The sequence below is a fragment of the Bufo gargarizans genome, chromosome 7 (assembly GCF_014858855.1).
Source record: "Bufo gargarizans isolate SCDJY-AF-19 chromosome 7, ASM1485885v1, whole genome shotgun sequence".
NCBI lineage: Eukaryota > Metazoa > Chordata > Amphibia > Anura > Bufonidae > Bufo > Bufo gargarizans.
Window position 1 is genome coordinate 16,955,828 of NC_058086.1, and position 27,166 is coordinate 16,982,993.

A 27,166-nucleotide genomic window follows, 5' to 3' on the forward strand; every position below is an offset into this window, starting at 1 on the left:
TGACAGTCATAAAATAAACAAAATAATGACAGTCATAAAATAAACAGTTCAAATTACTGATCATTACATTATTTCGGACTAGGAATGAGCGAATCGACTTTGGATGTTTCATCAGAAGTCAATTCACATAAAACTTTGTTTTATACTGTACGGAGCAGACTCAGGTTCTGTTCCAAGGACCTCAGACATAGGCCTCATGCACACGTCTGTGTCTGCTTTGAGGTCCGCAAATTGGGGGTTCTGCAAAACATGGATACCGCGGCCGTGTGCGTTCCGCATTTTGCAAAATGAAACGTCTGGCCCACAATTGAGCAGTCCTATCCTTGTCCGTGATATGGACAAGAATAGGACATCTTCTATTGTTTTTTTGTAGGGCCACGGAACGGAGTGCTGTCCGCCTCTTTTGCTAGCCCATTGAAGTGAATGGGTCGGCATCCAACCCGCAAAAAATACGGCTTAGATACGGACCCAAACCACAGTTATGTGCATGAGACCTTAGGGTCCATTCACACAACCGTATATATTTTGTGATCCGCAAAATTACGGATGATGTCCATGTGACATCAGTGTTCCATCATTTTTTTTTGTGGCTCCATTGTAACAATGCCTATCCTTGTCCGCAAAACAGACAACTGTAGGAAATGTTCTATCTTTTTTGCGGAACGGACATACGGATGCGGACAGCACACAATTTTTGCGGACCAATTGAAATGAATGGGTCCGAATCCTATCTGCAAAAATTGCAGATTGGATGTGGACCAAAGACATGTGTGAATTGGGTCTTAAGGTGCATTCACACGGCTGTGCCCAAAACTAGTCTTGAAGCACAGAAAATAGGTTTTGCAGCTTTTGTTTTTCACAGTTTAGGAAGTACATAGGAAATATTAACCAGTGCTTTTTTTCCCCACACTGCTCAATACAAAATGCCACTTTCACGTAAAAATGTAAAAAGAAATTGCTAAGCATGCAAAACAGTTGTAAAAAACAACAGGTGCTAAAACACACTATATGGACAAAGACTGTTCAAAAAAATGCAACAAAAATACTGTCAAGTCAGGCATTTTTAAGGAACTTTTTTTGTCCAAAATAAACCACCAGAAACAAACCTGTGTGTAAAGGGACTTTTAGGCCTCCTGCATACGAACATATTCTACCTGTTGCCGTTCTGCGGGCCACAATGCACGAACACCGACCGTGGGGCAGCCGTAGTGGATCGCGGACCCATTCACTTGAATGGGTCCGCGATCTGGCCGTTCCGCAAAAAGATAGGACATGTTCTATCTTTTTGCGGAACGGAAGTACGGGCCGAAACCCCACGGAAGCACTCTGTAGTGCTTCCGTAGGGTTCCGTTCTGTGTTTCCGTTCCGCATCTCCGGATTTGCGGACCCATTGAAGTGAATGGGTCCGCATCCGTGATGCGGAATGCACACGGAGCTGTGCCCGGGTATTGCGGATCCGCAAATGCGGTCCGCAATACGGGAACGGGCAGCACACGTTTGTGTGCAGGAGGCCTTAGATGGTCAAACATGAATTGATGAAGAAAGCAAGGACAGCTCTGAAATGGGGGTTTGAATTGTGCAAATGTATTAACAGTGTGAGCCATTTTTTTATGCAAACATGCATGTGAAGTTCTCCAGCCATGAGGTGGTTAAGGAGGAGAAAAGTGACCAATCACCACCAAATATTCTGGCTTCACCATTTTCACCACTTTACAAAAACATGTATTTTACAATCTTCCCTGACGTGCAGCATTCTGTTTGTTGTCTTTGAGTATTACACTTTCTTATAGGATATGTGTCCGCATTTCATTTCTTTGCATTCCTTTCACTTGATTTTATATGCTTGTTTTTCTTTAATGTCCATTGAATTATGTTTTCAGAGGGCACCATACAGAACAAGCAGCTCTTCTCCTCCAGCACTGGTAGGGTAGTTCGCCTCATCCGCTGCTTTCATCAGGTTTTCATAAATCAAAATAAAATGATAAATTGCAAAAAAAATAATCACAAATTCTCTGCCACTTGGTGCTCGGAAATGATTCTTTTCATCAGAGCTGCTGTCACAGACTGTCACATTTCCATTCAAAACCACTATAACCACTTTCACATCTAAGCAGACAAGCCGCCAAATACAATGCCTACTAGAAGACACTATATTAGGACTGCCTGATAAGAAAACTATGGAAGAAGCATGGTATCAGGGCAATAAAAGCATTTCAATGGTCTCTTGTACTTTTGCACAATGAATACACAGGGACAACAGTATAATTACAGTAATAAGCGAATATATTGACTCTGATCTCCCATTATTAATGGAGTGCCTCTTTAGCTTCTAGGGGCGACCAAATGCATACAACTGTATGGCATCCGTGCGCTATCCATATTTTTTGTGGATAGCATGCTTACCCATTCATTTCTGTTGGGTCATGCACGCATCCGTACTTTTTGTGGATCCGAGTGGCCGTTCTTCAAATTATAGAACATGTCCTATTTGTGTCCGTATTGTGGATAAGAATAGTTCTTTCTAGTGATGGGAGTAAGAAAAATGTCGAACGCACAAGGAAGGTATCTGTATTTTGCGGATCTCTTGTGTGTGGACCAAAATACGGACACGGTGGTGTGCATGAGGCCTTAGTCTGTACAGCTGTTAATGTCTGCCATTGACTGCAAGATTCCTATACAAGTGTTCTAGCTTTTCAGTACAATAAGACAATGTCATAGAGCAGCAGGAAATGCTAGCAGAATGCTTGGGTGTATAGGGAGAGGCATTACCAGTAGAAAGAGGGAGGTGCTCATGCCGCTCTACCGAGCACTAGTGAGACCTCATTTGGAGTATTGTGCGCAGTACTGGAGGCCATATCTCCAGAAGGATATTGATACATTGGAGAGAGTTCAGAGAAGAGCTACTAAACTAGTACATGGATTGCAGGATAAAACTTACCAGGAAAGATTAAAGGACCTTAACATGTATAGCTTGGAAGAAAGACGAGACAGAGGGGATATGATAGAAACTTTTAAATACATAAAGGGAATCAACAAGGTAAAAGCGGAGAGAATATTTAAAAGAAGAAAAACTGCTACAAGAGGACATCGTTTTAAATTAGAGGGGCAAAGGTTTAAAAGTAATATCAGGAAGTATTACTTTACTGAGAGAGTAGTGGATGCATGGAATAGCCTTCCTGCAGAAGTGGTAGCTGCAAATACAGTGGAGGAGTTTAAGCATGCATGGGATAGGCATAAGGCCATCCTTCATATAAGATAGGGCCAGGGGCTATTCATAGTATTCAGTATATTGGGCAGACTAGATGGGCCAAATGGTTCTTATCTGCCAACACATTCTATGTTTCTATGGTATACTGATATATACTGGCCAAACATGTGAGAGAAGGACACCTTCTGACACACATTTGGTTGTTGGAGTCAGTGGGCAGGTTACCATAAACCACACCTCAGGAAACATGCCCAATGTTCAGACCAAGAGTACAGCAGAACAATTATGCAAACCCACCGTAACAATTATTGCAGTAGAGCAAAAAATATCTAATGTTGACGCCTAAGACGCATACGCTGCTATTTACATCTGCGTACAGGGGCGGACTGGGAACTTAAAGTGGCCCTGGAAAAAAAAAACTATTAGTGGCCCTTATGGTGTAGGTGGGTCCAAATTGACAGACGGCAGGGCTAACACAAGTAGATGGGGCAAGCAATACCATATTGCAGCACAAAATACCGCCCCAGAATAGCCAAATATCTCAGTGTAAGGCCTCATTCACACGACCGTTTTTCGGGTCCGCATCCGAGCAGTATTTGCAGCTCGGGTGCGGACCCATTCACTTCAATGGGGCCGCAAAAGATGCGGACAGCACTCTGTGTGCTGTCCGTATCCGTTGCACCATTCCGAGGCCCCGCAAAAAAAATATAGCATGTCCTATTCTTGTCCGTTTTGTGGACAAGAATAGGCATGTCTACAATGGGCGGCCCGTTCCGTTCTTAACACAGGCGACTTCCGTTTTTTGCGGATCCGCAGATTGCTCACCTCAAAAAACGAAACGGTCATGTGCATGAGGCCTAACACAGTAAAATGCCCCGGCAGCAGCAAAAGCCACAGTGCAGCACAAAACAATGCCCCAGCAGCACAAAATATCTAATTCTGTCCTCCTACTCCAGGCAACTCAATATGGCCATACAGTCGAATTCAGGAATCAGGAGGGCACCTGTGATCCCCGGCAAGGTGTCACTACTTGATGTGCCCATCGTTAATTAACTCTGGGAGCAACAGATCATTACTTACCTGGGTGGCGGCCATGAGGAGGGCTGAGGCAGCCCCCTGGGCATCGGCCCATCGGGAAATTTCTCTGTAGAGTCTATGGCTAATCCGCCCCTGTCTGCATACAAATGTAAATAGGTTGGACCCCTGTACATTTAGGCAGTATCCATACCGGACCCACGTTCCCCCTTTCTACTTGCATTTGTCCTTTTTACTATAATTTGAATTTAATTTGTTCTAATTGTTTATTAATTTATTTCATGAAATGATTTGGCTGCTTTTTTTTTGTTTTTTTACAAAAACAATATTCTTGGGAACAATGAGATACAGAAACTTGTACACCACCATATGTATGATTGTAATACTCTGACCCAGCCATGTTGGGTATGACAATGGATAATTAATCCTGTGTTATGAATGGGGGGTACTAAATATCTGTGATTGACCTTTACTCCAAAAGGATAGCTACGGGTGGTTTGGTGGGGCATGTGCCCAGGTGCTCGGTGCCATGGGGGTGCCAATGAGCCCCTTTACCTTGGCCATGGTACTTAGATACAGGGCCAGGGAATTGAACTGAAGCTTTGCCCTGGATAAAGCAAAGCCCAGCTACAACTTTGCTTTCATTAGACACATAACTGCCTGCAATGCCATTTTCACAAACCATTCAGTGTTAATGATATGTTGGTTATTATACTGTTGACTTGTATACTATTATATACTGACTTAGTTTTCTTTTTCTTATATGTTTTTTGCATGATTACTTGTCTATATTCTGCAGCCTGTTATAGATACAGCAATGTTCGGGCTGGCCAAGAAATCCGCTTATCAGGGCCTGATTATACGTCTCCTACCTGTGTATGGCATATCCAGGGTCCTCCGGGTCACTTGCTGCGACTGCGTCTCAAGTGGACACGTTCTGATTGCAGGGATCGTCTGGCCATGTACGATGCAGCCGCCCCACTTGACACTCACATCATCACTTCGTAAGTCTTTCTATTCACAGAGCTGTATAATAGTTGATTATGTCCTGGGTGCTGTATATGATTTAGTAGATTACCGCAAATCAAATTAGTAATAAGTGGCAACAGCTGATACAGGTGACATGACTTCATGGCTACAAAGGTAATCACATGTATTCTCTGGATACTTTAAGGGAATCCGTCATCTACATCCGACACTATAAACTGCAGGAGCACATGGGTAGTACATGTAATCCTTTATCGGGACTGCTGGGCTCACACTGAGAAGGTCGTCTCCGTTTTGTGCATGAGCGCAGCAGCCCTGGCAATGTATTACAGTGGAGCTTTGAAGGGGAATGTGTGTAATCAAGATATTAAAGGGGTTTTCTGACATTTTAATACGGATGACCTATTCTCTGGATAGGCCATCATTATCTGATCGGTGGGGGTCCTATACCAGGGACCCCGCCGTTCCCTGTTTGAGAAGGCACTGGCGCTCCTGTGAGAACGGCCTTCTCTCAGCTTTTCCTAGGCCAGTGACAACGCGTTCATCCGTCAAAAGGCCTAGATGAAGTGAATGGGGCGAGCTGCAATACCAAGCACAGCCGCTATACAATGTACGGCGCTGTGCTTGGTGAGCAAGAAGCAGGCAGCGGCGCTCACTGGAGTGCCAGTGCCTTTAGAAACAGCTGTTGGGTGGGGGTCCTGGAGACGCCACATATGCGGTGAAACATGTAGGGAGAGCTCTGATCTCTTTTTTAAATACAAAAGCATTAGTGTTGTGAAACAAGAGGGCTGACCTGCCGGCGTCCCCCTTAATCTAATTTTGCAAAATTGAATTGAGAATCATAATGGAGGATATTTAGGAAATAGATTTTTTTTGAAAAAGCTAGCTCAAATTGGGCAGGGAACGAGTATTAAATTGGCAGCTGTGATATCTAGAAAGTGAGTTGAACAGTGTAACAAACTATCATACTAATAATAAATAATGTTGCCAACAGAGAGCAACTGATTATTAGAGCTTTTCAGTACTCTCAGGGAATAAGGCTACTTTCACACTTGCGGCAGTGTGATCCGGCGGGCAGTTCCGTCGTCGGAACTGGCCGCCGGATCCGCCGATCTGCTGCTGCCTGAAAGCATTTGTGAGACGGATCCGGATGCGGATCCGTCTCACAAATGCATTGCAAGGACGGATCCGTCTCTCCGCTTGTCATGCGGACCGACGGATCCATCTTGTACATTTTTCGCATTTTTACCGATCTGCGCATGCGCATGCCGGAACGACGGATCCGGCATTCCGGTATTCTGAATGCCGGATCCGGCGCTAATACATTCCTATGGGAAAAAATGCCGGATCCGGCGTTCAGGCATGTCTTCAGTTTTTTTCGCCGGAGAAAAAACCGTAGCATGCTACGGTTTTCTCTTTTGCCTGATCAGTCAAAGCGACTGAACTGAAGACATCCTGATGCAAACTGAACGGATTACTCTCCATTCAGAATGCATGGGGATATGCCTGATCAGTTCTTTTCCGGTATAGATCCCCTGTGACGGAACTCTATGCCGGAAAAGAAAAACGCTAGTGTGAAAGTAGCCTAAGCAGAATGTTTACATAATACATAAAAGGTGTTCTAACAAAGCAGCTGCTAATCTATCTTCTTCTATCAATTTAATTTTTTTATTATTATTATTATTATTTATTTATTTTATATATATATATATATGTAAAGAAGGACATATATATGTGTGTGTATGTATGTTCCGCGATCACTCAAAAAACGCAACCATCGATTTCAACGAAACTTGGTATACACATCCCTTGCTACCTGGAAAGAAATCTTGTGGGGGTCATACTCCCCTACACAGCAGCTGCATGGAGTTTGTATGCTCCAACTGTTTTTGCTACACGCATATTGCGTACACATATCACTTACTATCTGGGAAAGAATACTGTGGAGGTAACATGCCGGAACACAATGAGTTTCTGTCTGTCCCAACGTCTGTCTGTTCTTTATGCACGACCAAATGACTGGACCGATCTTCACCATATTTGGAACACAGGTACATCGGGTGTCCGGGAAGGTTTTAGACCGGGTCTCAGCTCTCTAGGACATACCATTACTGAGATATTCCCCAAAAATGACCTGCATTAGCCAATACAAGCCTGCAAGTCTTTCTCTTTATATCCCAACTGCCACACACAAAGTCACATGTCCCTTATCAGCCAATACACACAGTTTTACTCCAGGTTTCCATAACAATCCGGCCATTTTTCTTCACTGCTGTAGGTCAGCTTTAGGCTAGGGCTACACGACAATAAGTCGCACGACACATAGGGCACAACTAAACTGCTACATGTGTCGCACGACATTAATGTCGCACCAATGTCGCGCAACAATTTTTATAATGATAGTCTATGGTGCGATAGTCACAGAAAAATCCATCTTGGATGGATTTTTTGCAACTGTCGTGTCGCAGTATGTCACATGTCACATGTCACAGTGCGACACCGTAGCCTATCATTATAAAAATTGTTGAGACAAAATGTCGTACGACACTTGTAGCCCTAGCATTTAAGGCGCAGGGCGCTGTGGAGGTCACTGTTAAAGGGGCGGGCACTGTGGAGGTAACAGTTAAAGAGGCATTCACTGTGGATGTTACTGTTAAGGGGGCAGGCCACTGTGGCGGTCACTGTTAAAGGGGCGGACACTGTTATGGTCACTGTTAAGGGGGCAGGGGCCACTATTAAAGGGGCAACTGCTGTGGAGGTCACTGTTAAGGCAGCATGGTACTCTGAGGTCACTGTTAAGGCAGCAGGGTACTCTGGAGGTCACTGTTAAGGGGAAGGCTACTGAGGAGGTTACTGTCAAGGGAGTAGGGTGCTGTGAAACTCACTAATAAAGGGGCGGCTGCTGTGAAGGTGGGGCACTGTGGGGAGTCAATGTTAAGGGGTGGGGGACTGTGGAGTTCACTGTTAAAGGGGCGGGGTGCTGAAGAGGACACTGTTATGGGAAATACTGTCGATATCTTTTAACGACACACACAAACATTAAATGAAATAGATAAAATTATAAAAAATACATCTAATTTTTATTGTAGCAGTGGTGTGTGAAAGTTAACACAACCACCATCATAATATATCTATACCTAAATAATAATACCATTAATACATACAGAAGATTTGAAAAAAAACAACACGCTAATGTTTTTTTTCTTATTATTACCAAAGGCTTTTGAAAAAAGATAACACAGAGAGCTATAAAGATATATTATCTTGTCTTGTGTTTATTGTAAAATAATATAATAAAGGTTATTTTTTTAAAAAAGAAAGAGAATAAATAATTAGGTCTAAAACAGAATTGGTATTGCCCTCGGCTATTGATTTATGTTCATTTTCAAAACATTATGAGCCAAAAGGGTCATTCTTTTCTAAAATTAGCTGCCTTTTGGGTCCATTCACACGTCCGTAAGTGTTTTGCGGATACGCAAAACACAGACACTGGCAATGTGCATTCCACAATTTGCGGACTGCACATCGCCGGCACTATAATAGAAAATGCCTAATCTTCTCCGCAATTGCGGACAAGAATAGGACATGTTCTATTTTTTTGTGGAAACGGAAGCACGGATGCGGAAGTGCAGATCCGCAAATGTGGATGCGGATCCACAAATGCGGATGCGGACAGCACATTCGGCCCCATTGAAAATGAATGGGTCTGCACCCGTTCCGCAAAATAGCGGAATGGATGCGGACACATTTTGCGGACGTGTGAATGGACCCTAACATGCAAATGATCACCTCCACAGAATGAGGGCGAGCGATGGCTTCTGCGATCGCTTGTCCTCACACAAAGTCATTGTTCCTGGGTAGGAGAGTGCTGTTTGTTTAGACATATCAACAGTATTTCTCGTGATGCAACAACCCCTTTATTCCAAATAATGTATTGCCCTTATGTATTTCTCTTGATCCTCTTTGAAAGTTTTTTACACCTTGATTGGAGTCCACCTGTGGTAAATTTAGCTAATTGGACATGACTTTGAAAAATACAGCCCTGTCTATGTAAGGTCTCACAGCTGACAATGCATATCAGAGCAAGAACAAAGCCACGAGGAGAAAAGAACTGCCTGTAGTGTTCAAAGACATGAACGTGTGAAGGCACAGATCTGGAGAAGGGTACAAAAAATTTCTGGTGGGCAGAAAATTTCCAAGAGCACAGTGGCCTCCATAATGCTTGAATGGAAGAAATTTGGAACAACCTACCAGGTCTCTTCCTAGAGATGGCCGCCTCACCAAATGAAATAATCGGGGGGGGGGGGGGGGAGAAAAGACTTGGCAGGTAAGGTAATCAAGAACCCAATGGTCACTCTGGCTGAGCTCCAAAGATCCTGTGTGTACATGGGAAGATCAACCATCACCACAGCACTCTTCCAATCTAGGCTTTATGACAGAATAGCCAGAAACAAGCCTCCCCTCAGTAAAAGACACATACAGACGTGGACAAAATTGTTGGTACCCTTTGGTCAATGAAAGAAAAAGTCACAATGGTCACAGAAATAACTTTAATCTGACAAAAGTAATAATAAATTAAAATTCTATAAATGTTAACCAATGAAAGTCAGACATTGTTTTTCAACCATGCTTCAACAGAATTATGTAAAAAAATAAACTCATGAAACAGGCATGGACAAAAATAATGGTACCCCTAGAAAACACAGAACATAATGTGACCAAAGGGACATGTTAATTCAAGGTGTGTCCACTAATTAGCATCACAGGTGTCTACAACCTTGTAATCAGCCATTGGGCCTATATATATGGCTCCAGGTAATCACTGTGTTGTTTGGTGATATGGTGTGTACCACACTCGACATGGACCAGAGGAAGCAAAGGAAAGAGCTGTCTCAAGAGATCAGAAAGAAAATTATAGACAAGCATGTTAAAGGTAAAGGCTATAAGACCATCTCCAAGCAACTAGATGTTCCTGTGAGTACAGTTGCACATATTATTCATAAGTTTAAGATCCATGGGACTGTAGCCAACCTCCCTGGACGTGGCCGCAGGAGGAAAATTGATGACAAATCTAAGAGACGGATAATCCGAATGGTAACAAAAGAGCCTAGAAAGACTTCTAAAGAGATTCAAGGTGAACTTCATGCTCAAGGAACATCAGTGTCAGATCGCACCATCCGTCGTTGTTTGAGCCAAAGTGGACTACATGGGAGACGACCAAGGAGGACACCATTGTTGAAAACGAATCATAAAAAAGCAAGACTGGAATATGCCAAACTACATGTTGACAAGCCACAAAGCTTCTGGGAGAATGTCCTGTGGACAGATGAGACAAAAATCGAAGTTTTTGCCAAGGCACATCAGCTGTATGTTCACAGACGAAAAAATGAAGCATATCAAGAAAAGAACACTGTCCCTACTGTGAAACATGGAGGAGGCTCTGTTATGTTCTGGGGCTGCTTTGCTGCGTCTGGCACAGGGTGTCTTGAATCTGTGCAGGGTACAATGAAATCTCAAGACTATCAAGGAATTCTAGAGAGAAATGTACTAGCCAGTGTCAGAAAGCTTGGTCTCAGTCGCAGGTCATGGGTCTTGCAACAGGACAATGACCCAAAACACACCGCTAAAAACACCCAAGAATGGCTAAGAGGAAAAAATTGGACTATTCTAAAGTGGCCTTCTATGAGCCCTGACCTCAATCCTATTGAGCATCTTTGGAAGGAGCTGAAACATGCAGTCTGGAAAAGGCACCCTTCAAACCGGACACAACTGGAGCAGTTTGCTCATGAGGAGTGGGCCAAAATACCTGCTGAGAGGTGCAGATGTCTCATTGACAGTTACAGGAAGCGTTTGATTGCAGTGATTGCCTCAAAAGGTTGCGCAACAAAATATTAAGTTAGGGGTACCATCATTTTTGTCCATGCCTGTTTCATGAGTTTATTTTTTTACATAATTCTGTTGAAGCATGGTTGAAAAACAATGTCTGACTTTCATTGGTTAACATTTATAGAATTTTAATTTATTATTACTTTTGTCAGATTAAAGTTATTTCTGTGACCATTGTGACTTTTTCTTTCATTGACCAAAGGGTACCAACAATTTTGTCCACGTCTGTAAAAGCCCTTTTAGAATTAGCAAAAAAAGCACCTAAAGGACTCTCAGTGTCACAAATACAGGGGAGGAGAGGGACACAGAACTAGGCCTCAAGGCTATGGAGAGGGAAAAGGTCACCTCCTAGGAAGCCCCTAAACCTGGCCCTAAATCCTGTCAATATGTATAGACCCTGAAGGTGGGAAAATACATATGCCGGAACCTAAACCCTAGCAGCCCTGAAATGCCCTAGGTAGTGGCAGGGAATGAGACTACTGGTTCCTTCCCAGGTGAACGAACCAGCGTCTCCCTGAGGCCTAGTAACAACAAGCACTGGGAAACAACCAACTACAAAGAGCAGTGCAACTTATCTTATAGAAAATGGATGAGCAGGAACACAGGTAAGGTTAACACACCAACTCTTCCAAATCCAAGCAGAGAATATCAACCACATGGTATGAAGTGTGAGACCAAACTAAATAGCAAATGCAGTAATGACCACAGGCTGCACCTGACAAGAGGTGTGGTCATTTCTAAGCCACAACACTGAGAATCAAGAGACTGTCAGTTAACTTCACATGCAGTGAGTCTCTCCGATCTTCTAACCTCTGTCACAGAAGGTACCATGACAGAACCCCCCCCCCCCCACCCCTTCTACGGGTGACCTCCGGACACCTAGGACCGACCTTATCCAGATTAGCCCTGTGAAAGACTTTCACAAGGCGGCTGGCATTAACGTCGGCCGCTGGAATGCACATTCTCTCCCCTGGACTGTAACTGTTCCAGTGAACGAGATACTGGAGGGATCTACTGAGAATTTGGGAGTCCACAATCCTGGCGATCTGAAATTCAAGATTACCGTCCACCATGACAGGAGGGGGTGGCAGGGAGGATGGTTGAGCAGGTTCGACATATCTTTTCAGTAATGATTTGTGGAAAACATTATGAATCTTTAAAGCCTGTGGAAAGTCAAGACGAAAGGCTACCGGGTTAATAATGGCAGAGATGTTATATGGACCAATAAACCTTGGGCCCAACTTCCACAAAGGTACTTTCAATTTAATGTTTCTTGTGGACAGCAACACAGAATAACCCACTCTCAGGACCAGACCACTCATATGTCTCTTGTCATCCATTCGTTTAAACTGGCCCATCTTTTCAGATTATTTTGAATTTTACGCCAAATAGATGACAAAGAAGAGGAAAATCTTTCCTCTTCAGGTATACCAAAAATATCAGTGCCAGAAAATGTGCCAAACTGCAGATGGAACCCATATGACCCAAAAAACAGCAACTTATCAGTGGACTCCTGCCTACAGTTATTTATGGCGAACTCGGCCAAAGGCAAAAAAAGAAGATCACTCCTCCTGATTCTCTGAGACAAAACATCACAGATAAGTATCCAGATTCTGGTTAGTGCGCTCAGTCTGTCTGTTTGACTGAGGGTGAAAGGCCAAAGAGAAAGACAATTGTACCTCCAAGCGAGTGCAAAACGCCTTCCAGAATCTGGAAACAAACTGAGTCCCCCTACCAGACACCATATCAGAGGGAACACCACGTAGCTTCACAATGTTGTCAACAAACAGTTGTGTGAGAGTTTTAGCATTAGGTAGCTCTGGTAATGCTACAAAGTGTGACATCTTACTGAAGCGATCAACAACCACTAGAATCACAATTTTTCCAGTGGAATTCAGCAAATCTGTGATAAAGTCCATGGACAAATGAGTCCAAGGTCTGGACAGGATGGCAACGGAAGTAGAGATCCTGAAGGCCAAGTATGTGCCACCTTAGCACGTGCACAAGTACTACAGGCTGACACATAGCCCTCTACACATTTACGCAACTCCAGCCACCAGAATCTACGAGAGATGAGATCGACCATGGATCTGCTCCCAGGGTGTCCTGTAAAAACTGTATAGTGATGTTCCTTGAACACCTTGTGCCTTAATTCAGAAGGAACAAACAACTTTCCCGGAGGACAAGAATCCGGTGCATCTCCCTGGGCCTCCAACACCTTCAAGGTCGGGATAAAGAGCGGATATTACAACCCCTTCAGACAAAATAGTACCAGGATTTTCCGAATCACCCCACCCAGGAAAGCTATGCGACAAGGCATCTGCCTTGACTTTTTTAATCCCGGGGCGATAGGTGACAATGAAATTAAATCTGGTGAAAAACAACAGCCATCTGACCTGCCTTGGGTGCAGACGTTTAGCGGACTCCAGGTAAGCCAGATTTTGGTGATCGGTAATTACCGTAATGGGATGAACCACTCCTTCCAACCAATTACACCATTCCTCAAAAGCCAACTTAATAGCCAGCAATTTTCTACTGCCTATGTCATAATTTATTTCAGCAGCCCGAGAGTTTCTTAGAGAAGAAAGCACATGGGCGCCATTTGCTAGGTGAAGAACCCTGCAACAAGACTGCTCCTACCCCTAACTCAGATGTGTCAACCTCCACAATAAATGGCTGTGACTCATCCGGCTGCACCAGTATAGGAGTAGACGCAAAACGCTTCTTCACTGCTGAAAAATCTTGTAATGCCGCATCAGACCAAACTGAGACATGACATGACTATACCTTTCCTAGTCATAGTCATGTCCAATAAAGGTTTAACCACAGTTGAGTAGTTCAAAATGAATTTACGGTAGTACCGTAGTTGGTGAACCCCAAAACTCGCATAAGTGCTTTCAGATTTTCGGGTCGATCCCAGTCCAACACTGCACAGACCTTTTTAGGATACATGCGAAAACCAGAAGAAGAGAGTAGGTAACCCAGGAATTGCACTTCCGGAACTGCAAATACACACTTCTCCATCTTAGCATACAATTTATTCTCCATTAGGATCTGTAACACTTGTCTTACTTGATCCTGATGAGTGTCCATGTCTGGAGAATAAATTAGTATATCATCCAGATACACCACAACAAACCTGCCACCAGATAATGAAAGATGTCATTAATCAAATGTTGAAAAACTGCAGGGGCATTGGTTAACCCAAAAGGCATGACCATATTCTCAAAATGCCCCTTAGGGGTATTAAAGGCTGTCTTCCATTAGTCCCCCTCCTTGATCCTTACCAGATTATATGCCCCCCTCAAATCCAGCTTAGAGAACACATTGACACCGACAATCTGATTGAACAAATCTGGAATCAAACGAAGCTCATGGAAATCTAGACATGGCCTAAGAGTTCCGTATTTTTTCTTAACAAAGAAAAACCCTGCATCAACTGGGGATTTGGACGGTCTAATATGTTCCTTAGCCAAACTCTTGGTTAAATACTCTCACATGGTTGCTCTTTCGGGTTCAGAAAGATTATACAACCGAGATTTGGTCAATTTAGCTCCAGGAATAAGGTTAAAAGGGCAATCATACTCTCGATGTGGGGGCAACTCCTGGTCTCCACTTTCAGAGAATACATCAGCAAAATCAGAAATAAACGAAGGTACAACTTTAATGGTCTATGCAATAATCACTCCAATCAAGAATCTGTCTTGCTTGCCAATCGATGGTAGGATTATGTTTACTTAATCATGGTGAACCGAGCACCACCGGAGCAAACAGACCCTCCAGCACAAAACACGAGATGGATTCTTGATAAAATTCACCCACCTTTAAAGAGGACCTTTCACCGATTATTACACTGTGAACTAAGAATACAGACATGGAGAGCGGCGCCCGGGGATCTCACTGCACTTACTATTATCCCCGGGCGCCGCTCCGTTCTCCTGCTATGCCCTCCGGTATCTCCGGTCACATAGTTATGGTAGGCGGAGTCTGCCCTTGTTCTTCTGTAGCGCTGGCCAATCGCATTGCAGAGCTCACAGCCTGGGAGAAAATAACCTCCCAGGCTGTGAGCTCTGCGCTGCGATTGGCCAGACTCCACCTAACATAATTTAGTGACTGAAATCTCCGCCTACTATAACTTAGTGGCTGGAGATACCGGAGGGCATAGCGGGAGAACGGAGCGGCGCCCAGGGATAATAGCAAGTGCAGTGAGATCCCTGGTTGCCGCTCTCCATGTCTATATTCTTAGTTCATAGTGTCATAATTGGTGAAAGGTCCTCTTTAAACAGATGTTCTGCACAATTTTTGATAAACATTTTTGAGTGAGTGGAACGGAATCAATTGCAAACACTGAATTATGATTGTCTTATGCATTTGTTGTCAAACCATGCATACGAACAAACTGACTATCAACTAGGTTAAGCTCCACCTTGAGCGACAGGAAAAATCGGGTACTACCAGTAAATAAAAAAAGGAAGTTTTCTGGCTCCCCACCCACACCTCCAATAGTAAGTTGGTGATTAAATGTTTTTTTTGGTTTTCACCTTGACGCTGAACGTACGGACATATATTCACAAAATGTCCCTTCTTTCCACAACAAAAACAGACTCACTTCATAGGCCAACGCGACCTTCAGCCTCTCAGATAGCCCCTGACAGAATTGGCTATGGAGAGCAGGATCATTCCACTCTGTATCCGTAGACCATCTCCTAAATTCAGAGCAATAGGTCTCCCTGCCGTAAACCATGTAATTTGGTCTCAGCCTGAGAGATCTGATCTGGCTGATCGTAAAAAAGACCCAAGGCTCTAAAAAAATCTTCTACCGACTGGAGGTACTGTGATACAGTCGACAGAGAAAAAGCCTAAGACTGGGTGTCACCTTTAAGCAATGAAATGATCATACCCACACGTTGACTCTCATCCCCAGAAGAGTACAGATGCAGCTTAAAGTACAATTTACATGACCCCCTGAACTGAATGAAATTGTCGCTACCCCCGGAAAATCTGTCCGGGAGGGCAACCTTAGGTTCAGGGCAGGCCTGGTACCCACCACCGGGACTAGCTGCCTGTGGTCTCTGGATCTGCAAGACGGTCGCGTGGAGGTCAGCTACCTCCAAAGACAGACCCTGCAGCTGTCTGACCGGTGCAGACATAGGATAAATAGCTGCACTGATCCGAACAAAATGGCGGTTTTAGACAGTTGATAATGTCACGAATACAGGAGAGGGACACAGAACTAGGCCTCAGGGCTACAAAAAGGGAAAAGGTCACCTCTTAGGAAGCCCCTAAAGCTGGCCCTGACTCCTGTCAGTATGTATAGACCCTAAAGGTGGGAAAATACATACCCCGGAACCTAAACCCTAGGAGCCCTGAAATGCTCTAGGTAGTGGCATGGAATGAGACTACTGGTTCCTTCCCAGGTGAACGAACCAGCGTCTCCCTGAGGCCTAGTAACAACACGCACAGGGGAACAACCAAATACAAAGAGCAAAACAACTTATCTTATAGAAAATAGATAAGCTGGAACACAGGTAAGGTCAACACGCCAACTCTTCTAAATCCAAGCAGAGAATATCAACCGCATGGTATGAAGTGTGAGACTAAACTAAGTAGTGAAAGCAGTAATGCACCTGACAAGAGGTGTGGTCATTACCAAACCACAACACTTAGAATCAAGAGACTGTCAGTTAACTTCACGTGCAGTCAGTCTCTCTTTTAACCTCTGTCACAGAAGGTACCGTGACACTCAGAGTGTGAGAAACAAGATTCTTTGGTCTGATAGAGCCAAGATTGAACTTTGTAGCCTCAATTCTAAGCGTCATGTTTAAAGAAAACCAGGCACTATCCAATACCATCCCTACAGTGAAGCATGGTGGTGGCAGTATCATGCCGTGGGGGTATTTTTCAGTGGCTGGGACAGGGAGACTGGTCAGGGTTGAGGGAAAGCTGAATGGAGCAAAATACAAAGATATTGTTAATGAAAACCTGATCCAGTGTGCTCTTGACCTCACACTGGACTGAAAGTTTACCTTCCAACAAAATAATCATATTAAGCACATAACCAAGACAACGCATGAGTGGCTTAAAAACAATTCTGTGAATGTCCTTGAGTGGCCCAGCCAAAGCCCTGACATGAACCCAATCGAACATCTCTGGAAACAAGTGAAAATTGACACATCCAACCTGACAGAGCTCGAGAGGAACTGCAGAAATTCCTCAAATTCCCAAGAAGACTGGAGGCTGTAACCACTGCAAAAGGTGCTTTAACTAAGTAGTGAGTAAAGGGTCTGAATAAATGATGGAAATTCTGTATTTTAGTTTTTCCTTTTCAATAAATAAGCAAAGAGGTTGAATTACAACATTAAGGGACATTTATCAAGATTGGTGTACCTATACCCATGCCAGCCAGATAAACGGCCTCTTTCACACGAGCGATACAGGTTTTTTCAGGAACTGTTCATGGAAAAATGTATGGTTTTGCGGGCAAATTCAATCAGTTTTGTCTTCGATTGCATTTAGTGTTTCATTTTTTTCTGCGCAGATGCATTTTGATGTGTTTTTGATGCGCGTGAAAATAAACTGAAGAGTAGATATCCATATCTCCGAGCAACCATCAGTGAATGATGTACTGCAGCCTGTTTGCATCTGGATGCCTTCAGTTTTTCACCCAAGCCCTATTCACTTCTATGGAGGCAGGGGTGCGTGAAAAATGCAGAATATAGAACATGCTGCAATTTTTCCTGAACGTACAGATGATGTGTGAAAACTGGATTTAGTCCGGATGCTATGTACTCATTACATGCGTTGCATCCAGATGGAAAACTCACCCATGTGAAAGAGGCCTAACTTCTGTCACTGTCTTGCTAAATTTATCGTAAATCCGGCGGGCCGCACTGAGACCATCCTTCCCGCTAAGCCCCCTTTAACCGCAAAGAACAAAAGGGGGTTAGTCAGCACATCCCAATGCGCAGGTGCACGTTGCTATGGCTGAAAACACAACATAGAACAAAACATACAATGCAACAGCTCTCGGCAAACCAAACAAAGTACAACAACGTATTGTAATGCTAATGCTATGCTTATAAATTAGAGATGCTTGGCAAATACATTTTGTACAAAATTATTTGAGCCCGTCTGCCACACGTCAAGGCGATCTCTGTAAGACGGGAACCTAATACTAAGTTCAACCTGTTATGTGCCATGACAGCGACCATGAAGTTCAGGGGATGTAGGTTCCACATGCATGCTGGGCCCCCTTTGGTTTTTATATTTTTAGTGCCAAAATGGCCTCCATTGAATCCAGGGAATGCAAGTACCAACATGCATGCCGAGTGCACTCCCCACTCCATCTCTAATTCATAAGCATAGCATTAGCATTACAATACGTTTTTGTACTTTATTTGGTTTGCAGAGAGCTGTTCCATTGTATGTTTTGTTCTAAGCCCCCTTTAACCGTCACTTCAGAAAATTTGCAAACTATTGTGGCGTAAAACATTAACAAATATCCCCTATTCTCATTATGAAGTATTAAGTGCAGAATGATGGGGGGGGGGGGGGAGGGGAGTAATGGGTGAAAACTATTTTTTATTTTTTTATTTAGCACAAGGCCACAACATAACAAAATGTGAGAAAAGTGAAAGGGTCTTAAGACTTTCCGAAACCATTGTATATACAACTTATCTAATATATAAAGCTGAGTGTATGTGTGTATGTTTGTATGTCTGTTAAAGGAATCCGCAACGTCTCATTTACAATCACTAAATTTGGCACACAGGTACATCAGGTGTCCGGGAATGTTTTAGACCGGGTCTCAGATCTCTAGGATGTATCATTCCTGCAATATTCCCAAAAAATGCAAATATGGAACATCACATGAACTACATTAGCCAATAGAAGCCTACAGGTCTTTCTCTTCATATCCCAACTGCCATACACATGGTTACATGTCTCTTGTCAGCCAATAGAAGCTCGCAGGTCCTTAGTCTCCACATGCACACAGTTTTACACCAGGTTTCCATAACAACCCAGCTATTTTTCTTCACTGCTGTAAAGGGGCAGGGCACTATGGATGACACTGTTAAGGGAGCGGAGTGCTGTGGAGGTCACAGTTAAGGGGGCAGGTAGGGTGGCCATTCAGGCCACCCTCAAAAGATGGACTTAAAAATCCCACCCCTAGGTCCCGCTAAGCCACTCCCTACCTAGTTGGCCACGTCCTCTCCCACTCCGCAGCCGATGGGGATTGAAAAAATGAAGGTAAAAATCAACTTCTGTCAGCTGAAGAGGTCGAAGGGAGAGTGACTTTCTTCCTGCAGCTCACGCTCAGACAGCACAGTGCTGGTATCTGAGAGTGAGCTGTTCAAAAGGACATCCCTGTGTCTGTCCAGGCCCTGTGCCAGACGGAGGACAGGGAGTCTGAAAGCCGGACTGTCTGGCCTAAAACCGGATCTCTGGCCACCCTAGGGGCAGGCTGCTGTGGAGGTCACAGTAAAGGGGGCGGTCTGCTATGGAGGTCGGTGTTAAGGGGAAGATTGCTGTAGAGTCCACTGTTAAGGGGGTGGGTGTTGTGGAAATCACTGTTAAGGAGATGGGGTACTATGGAGATCACTAATAAAGGGTCGGCCGCTGTGGAGGTCACTGTTAAGGGGGCAGGATGCTATGGAGGTCTCTGTTAAGGGGGCAGGGAAAGGTGGAGGTCACAGTTAAGGGGAAGGTCCGCTATGGAGGTCAGTGTTAAGGGGCTGGGTGCTGTAGAGGTCATGGTTAAGGGGGTGGGGTGTTGTGGAAGTCACGTTTTAAGGGAACAGAGCTCTGTGGAGGTCACTGTTAAAGGGATGGGTTATTGTGGAAATCAATGTTAAGATGGGGTACTGTGGTGGTCACTAATAAAGGGTCGGCTGTGGAGGTCACTGTAAAAAGGGGAGGGTGCTGTGGATGTTACTGTTAAGGGAGGAGGGGACTGTGGAGGCCACTATTAAAGGGGCAGCGGGGTACTGTGAGGTCACTGTTAAGGCAGTGGGGTACATTGGAGGTCACTGTTAAGGGAGTGGGGTACTGTGGCAGTCACTGTTAAAGGGGCAGTCACTGTGGAGGTCTCTGTTAAGGGGGCCAGGAATGGTGGAGGTCAGTTAAAGGGACGGTAAGGGGTGGGTGCTGTAGAGGTCACTGTTAAGGGAGAGGGCCCCTGTAAAGGTCACTTTCAAGGGGGTGGGGTGCTGTGGAACTCACTGTTAAATGGGCAGGCTGCTGTAAAGGTCAAAGTTAAGGGGGTGGGCTGCTGTAGCGGTCTCATTTTAAGGAGACGGGGCACTGTGGGGGGTCAGTGTTAAGGGGTGGGGGGCTGTGGAGGTCATTGTTATAGTGGATACTGTGATAAAATATGAAATATACCCGTACGAAGCTGGGTCCTTCAGCTAGTATTATATACAGTGCCTTGCAAAAGTATTCACCCCCCCCCCCCTTGACTATTTTCATATTTTGGTGCCTCCCAACCTGGTATTAACATGGATTGTTTGAGGATTTGCATCATTTAGTTTAGGACAAAATAACAGAATAACAGAAGTCAATGTGCATAACTATATAAAGTCAATACTTTGTAGAGCCACCTTTTGCGGCAATCACAGCTCCAAGTCGCTTTGGATAAGTCTCTATAAGCTTGCCACATCTTACCACAGAAATTTTTGCCCACTCCTCCTTGCAAAACTGCTTCAGCTCCTTCAAGTTGGATGGTTTGCGCTTGTGAACAGCAATCTTTAAGTCTGACCACAGATTTTCTATTGGATTGAGATCTGGGCTTTGACTAGGTCATTACATGTTTCCCCTTATACACTTACATGTTTCCCTTATACTACTCATGTTGCTTAAGCAGTGTGTTTGGGGTCATTGTCCTGCTGGAAGGTGAACCTCCGTCCTAGCCTCAAATCACGCACAGAGTGGTACAGGTTTTGCTCAAGAATATCCCTGTATTTAGCACCATCCATATGTCCCTCAACTCTGACCAGTTTTCCAGTGCCAGCTGCTGAAAAACATCCCCACAGCATGATGCTGCCACCACCATGTTTCACTTTGGGGATGGTGTTCTTTGGGTGATGTGTTGGGTTTGCGCCAGACATAGCGTTTTCTTTGATGGCCGAAAAGTTCAGTCTTATTATCATCAGACCAGAGCTTTATTTTTCTCATTTCACTTCACCAACTTAGACTATTGTGCTCTGATCCATCACATAAAATTTAGATTAACAAAACATTGAACTTAAGGCTGTAATGTAACAAAATACGAAAAAAGTCAATGGGGGTGAATACTTTTGCAAGGCACTGTATATGGTATTGATATATATATACACTCACCTAAAGAATTATTAGGAACACCATACTAATACTGTGTTGGACCCCCTTTTGCCTTCAGAACTGCCTTAATTCTATGTGGCATTGATTCAACAAGGTGCTGATAGCATTCTTTAGAAATGTTGGCCCATATTGATAGGATAGCATCTTGCAGTTGATGGAGATTTGAGGGAGGCACATCCAGGGCACAAAGCTCCCGTTCCACCACATCCCAAAGATGCTCTATTGGGTTGAGATCTGGTGACTGTGGGGGCCATTTTAGTACAGTGAACTCATTGTCATGTTCAAGAAACCAATTTGAAATGATTCGAGCTTTGTGACATGGTGCATTATCCTGCTGGAAGTAGCCATCAGAGGATGGGTACATGGTGGTCATGAAGGGATGGACATGGTCAGAAACAATGCTCAGGTAGCCCGTGGCATTTAAATGATGGCCAATTGGCACTAAGGGGCCTAAAATGTGCCCAGAAAACATCCCCCACACCATTACACCACCACCACCAGCCTGCACAGTGGTAGCAAGGCATGATGGATACATGTTCTCATTCTGTTTACGCCAAATTCGGACTCTACCATTTGAATGTCCCAACAGAAATCGAGACTCATCAGACCAGGCAAAATTTTTCCAGTCTTCAACAGTCCAATTTTGGTGAGCTCGTGCAAATTGTAGCCTCTTTTTCCTATTTGTAGTGGAGATGAGTGGTACCCGGTGGGGTCTTCTGCTGTTGTAGCCCACCTTTCTTTCCCATTCTGACATTCAGTTTGGAGTTCAGGAGATTGTCTTGACCAGGACCACAACCCAACATGCATTGAAGCAACTGCCATGTGATTGGTTGACTAGATAATCGCATTAATCAGAAATAGAACAGGTGTTCCTAATAATTCTGTAGGCGAGTGTATATATATATTTGTGGTCAGGGCGACGGTCCCTGGATGAAGGAGCTAGCGCCAACCTCTGGCTGGTGAATGCCGGAAGACTGTAACGAGGATAGGTCTAAAAGGGGGCCTATCCTTAAGGAAGAGCTAAAAAAGGGGAAGGGAGGGGTACCTGGCTGCACGTCCCGTCCCTTGCACTCCGAGGAATATATAGCAAGGGGGCGGGGCCTATGCCCTTCCCACAAATACAGGCTGAACGGCAGCCTTATCTACTTGTGGTCAGGGCGACGGTCCCTGGACGAAGGAGCTAGCGCAGACCTCTGGCTGGTGAATGCCGGAAGCCTGTAACGAGGATAGGCCTAAAAGGGGCCAAAAAGGAGACACAATCATACAACAGATACTTTATTGTACCGTTACAGGGCAAGAGAACAGAAAGCATTACGGATTTCTGATTGGGGATTCGGAACGTACCTAGCAAAACATGACGACCTCCAGCGCCCCATGCACCTGATGACATGAGGAGGTATCTGGTGCCTTGATGCCGCAGAGGCCGCCCCAATACGAAAGGAATGTCCCGAGATGCCCTTCGGGTCGTGACCTAACCCCACCACTAATGAGCGCACATGTGACATGAACTGGGGCGTGGACAATGGCCCTCTATTGAAGGGGAGTAGGGGACTATCTGCTGCTGCTGCCTGCAGGGCCACAGACAACTGACGCAGCACCTTGACCGGGCACCAGGCGTTGTGTGAGGGGTAGAAAGAAACCAGGGTTGGAGGCCCTGTCTGAGCGGTCTTGGTAGATGGAATGCTCAGCACAAACAGGTCGTGATGCCAGGTCAAGTGCTGCTTCTGGAGATGACGGCCGTTGCAGACGGAGGTGGTGAATTCCCCTGGACGAAGGAACCCGTAAAACCCTAGGTAAAGGGCGGCTTTAATGATTGTGCTAATCAAGGACCCAAAAGGATCACCATCCAGAGCCAAGGACAATTGCCTAAATAAGGAGCCAGACATGGGTTGCCGGACCACCGGCCTGCTTGCACCGGCTTTCTCAATGCCCCGGAGCGTGGCCTTGATGGCCTGTGATGTAAAGAACGAAATCCGGGCCGGATTGTCCAACGTGAACTGATGTTGCACCCCCGCTAAATACAGGCGGATGGTATTGTGAGCGAGTCCGAGGTTGGCATGGCAATGCGCGATGAAGGCCATAATGAATGACACGTCATCCACGTCGCCCTGTGGATGACTCTCGGCAAATTTCCTAAACAGATTCCAGCCCGTACGATAGTTCCTGACTGTATTTTCCGACAAGCTCTGGTGCAACAGGTCCTTTGCTTTGCTGATCAATGATTTTAGTCCCACACCAGGTTGCTGTATGCCGGAACGTCTGCCCCCGTTGCGTCTGCAAGTGGCATGTTCTGAAAGAAGACATCGACGTTAAACCTGGACAGAGCATCAGCAGCTGTATTCTTGGAACCCTGAATGTGGGAGCACTCAATGCAAAAATTGTGTACCATAGACAACCAAACCAGCCTACGCATAAGAGCCATGATCTTAGGGGATTTGGCTCTGCCATTGCGGATGATGTCGACCAAGTCCTGACTATCGGTAATGAATAATACCCTTGAGTTTGACCAAACGTGACCCCATACATGGGCTGCTGCCACCACTGGATATATCTCCAACAAGGGAGAAGACCGAAGGGCCTGCCCGTCCAGCATAATCTGAGACGGCCAGGCACCGGCCAGCCAGTGGTTGCCAAATATGGCTGCAAAGCCCTTGGATGCGGCCGCGTCAGAATAGACCGTGGGAGAGGACGGGTCCCGGGGGGGAATGAACAACCTGACGCCATTCCATGAGGACATGAACGTGCTCCACATGGACAGGTCTGCCATGGCCTGTTGGTCCAAACGGACGACACTGTCCTGTTCCGGGGCCGATGGCAGGAGCAGCAAGAGCCGAGACACAAAGGTGCGCCCCTGGGGCATGACCCTCATGGCGAAGTTTAGCCGGCCCAGCAAGGATTGGAGGCTTGTCTTGGTCAGGAAGCAGGATTTGGCAGCCTCCTGGATGGTTAACCGGATCTGCTGTAACTTCTCCTCGGGGAGCCTTGCTTCCAACTTAACAGAATCCAGAATGACCCCCAGGAAGGTGATCGTTGAGGAAGGACCGACCGTCTTCCCCGCGGCGACAGGAACCTGAAGCGCCGAAAACAACTCCAGCAGGGAGGATAAACCGGAGGGCTGACGGGAGGGGTGCTCCACCAGCAGGAAATCATCCAGGTAGTGGATACACATAGGAGCCTGCCCATGTTCGACCAGAATCCAGTGCAGGGCCTGGGCCAGCCGGTCAAACAGCCATGGGCTGCTTTTTGAGCCCAACGTTAGACGATTGGCAAAGTTGTATCTGCCTGCCCATTTGATGCCATAATATTGCCACAGTTGCGGGAGGATCGGGGGCAATTTAAAGGCATCGGCAATATCAGTTTTAGACAACCAGGCCTTCTGCCTGCTTTGAGAACAAACTGAATGGCCTCGTCGATAGAGGAGTATGTCATGCTGAACTCTTCTGATGGTATGAGAGAGTTGATATTAGGGATGTGCGAGGAATGAGGAGCCGAGAGATCGTAGATCAGCCTTTTTTTTTTTGAGCCTTTCTTAGCCACCACTCCAATCGGGTTGACTCTCCAAAGTTCAAAGGGGATCGAGTCGAAAGGGCCGATGATGAAACCTTTATCCAACTCCAAGGATAATGCCGCTTGCACCGCCTCAGGATCCTGTCTGGCAGAGAGGAGGTTCTCACACTCCCAATTCGAATGTGGCAGGGCCACCAATCCCGTGTGGAACCCTAGAGACAGGCCAGTGATCAAGTGTTGCACGAACTGCCGATCGTCATGACCTTCCAGGAGTGCCTCCAGGAGATCCACGTTGACGTCGGTCAGTCATGCCTGCTTGGCAGATTTTTTGGGACAGGTGGACCTGGGATGTGTCCGAAAGCAGACCGTGCACACGTGCAGGGCCCTGCACCCACTGAACATGCAGTGACCGAAGTTGAAATTATTGCATATCTGGCTCTTGCCCAGATACACAATAGGCCTGCCAAACTTGTCCATGAGGGCCGGGCCCCTGGGGACACCCGACGTTCCCGGAAGGGCTCTGTCCGGATGGGCGGACGCCTCGTTGGGGCACCATTCCGTGGCATGGAAAATGGACTGGCATGCGCCATAAGTGGGGGCTCGGAGACCAGCAAAATGCCTGCAGAACAGCTCCATATCCAGCACAGCCCAATTGGTCATGAATTGGAACTGTGCTAGGGAGGCTGCGGCCTTAGCCGCGAAGGACCGGTGATAGTCATAGAACGCCTAGCCCCCATACTTGTGACCCAAATCAGTGACCTGGTACAAATAGGAGTCCAGCTCCTCCCTCCTATTAGGCTGAGCCGAGCAGATGATGTCTCTGAACAAGCTGAATGCGAGAACAAACTCCGGTATGGACAGCTTGCGATTCAACCGGGCATCCTTTGACCTCATCACCACTGACACTTCCCCGCAATCAATGGTTCTGTGCTCGCTCGCATCGTGGGATGCTATAAGGATAGATGCCAGGTTGACTTCTTTGCCTGCCAGTATATCCCTCCTAATGTTCTCTGCCACAAAATGAGCTGGGACAATGGCCGGCGGAGTAGAAGACATACCTGGGGAACCCGCCAACGGCCTTGATACTGCCGTCACGGGCGCCACTGACTGTGAAGAGGTGGAGGCCCTGGACTCCAGCTCCATGACCCTGTGCTGGATGTCCGCTACCGAGGCAGCCAGACTCCCCATAGTGGCATTCAACTGATCCAGTGATGACTGGATAGTAGGTACTGCCAGCTGCTCGCTGGATTGAACCGGGCTAGACACCAGCAGCCTATAAAGTTCGGCTTTCCTGGCCGAAGCCGGGTGACTGATGCCCCTTCTATTCAATTCGGCCACCAGTTTCGGAATTGTCCAGTTCCTCAGGGATCCATGACCAGCCAGACCGGAAACCACGGACCCGGAGATGGACGAGGCATCGTCGATGTCTGAGGCCTGGGACATGTTGACCGCGCTGCAATAACTCTACGCCCTGGATATCATCTGAGGACAAAACCTTTGTTACTCGTGCGGACACCAGGCGTGTCTTGGACATCCCGATGGCCCCCCCCTTTTTGCCCCTACCAGAAAGACTGCCCCTAGATTATGGCCGGCTTGACGGACCTGAATTGATACTCACCTGGTTATGGATTTGATGAAAATGGTAACGAAACCGTAATGGAGGCCCGTACCACCGACCGAGGTGGAGGCCTTGTTTATGGGAAACTGAAGGTACTGAGACCCCAAACGTGCTGCCGTATAAACAAAGAACAAGTATGAAAATCTAAATGCACTGGGAATAACCAACCTGGTTGCGTCAGGCCGTACAACCTGCCTCTAAGGGTAGAAAAACAAAAACAAAACAGGGCCTAAACGTTTAAAGGCAACAATGATGAGGACAGAATAGCCAACAACCCAAGATGACGTGCCCCCCCGGGCGTGCTGCTAGGTCATGCATGCTGCTATGGGTGGATGTGTGCCAAGATTGGTGAAAAGACCCCTTGGACGTACTTAGACAGGACACCATGCCGCCGGGGCGGCTGACACCCGACATTGCCTGAACGCTTCAGACAGACGTGCAACAAGAGACGAGTAAGACAACCCGGACGTACCAGGTAGAACCACGTGCCACCGGGGTGGCGGACGTAACATTAGCCCGAACGTTTCAAGCAGACGTGCAACAGGAGACGAATATGACAACCTGGACGTGCCAGGCAGGACCACGTG

At 45.9% G+C, this 27,166-nt stretch overlaps 1 protein-coding gene across 2 annotated transcripts in view; it reads left to right on the top strand.

Annotated features, from left to right (window-relative positions):
- The window catches only part of TMPRSS6 (transmembrane serine protease 6), a 121,924-nt gene that overhangs the window by 33,064 nt on the left and 61,694 nt on the right, over nucleotides 1-27,166 (top strand). Inside the window, exons 6-7 of one of the 2 annotated variants that reach the window (XM_044301487.1) lie at nucleotides 1,881-1,922; nucleotides 5,043-5,247. In XM_044301487.1, coding sequence (XP_044157422.1) covers nucleotides 1,881-1,922; nucleotides 5,043-5,247 — 247 coding nt within the window. The remainder of the gene's footprint in view (nucleotides 1-1,880; nucleotides 1,923-5,042; nucleotides 5,248-27,166) is intronic. The other variant, XM_044301488.1, reaches the window with a different exon arrangement.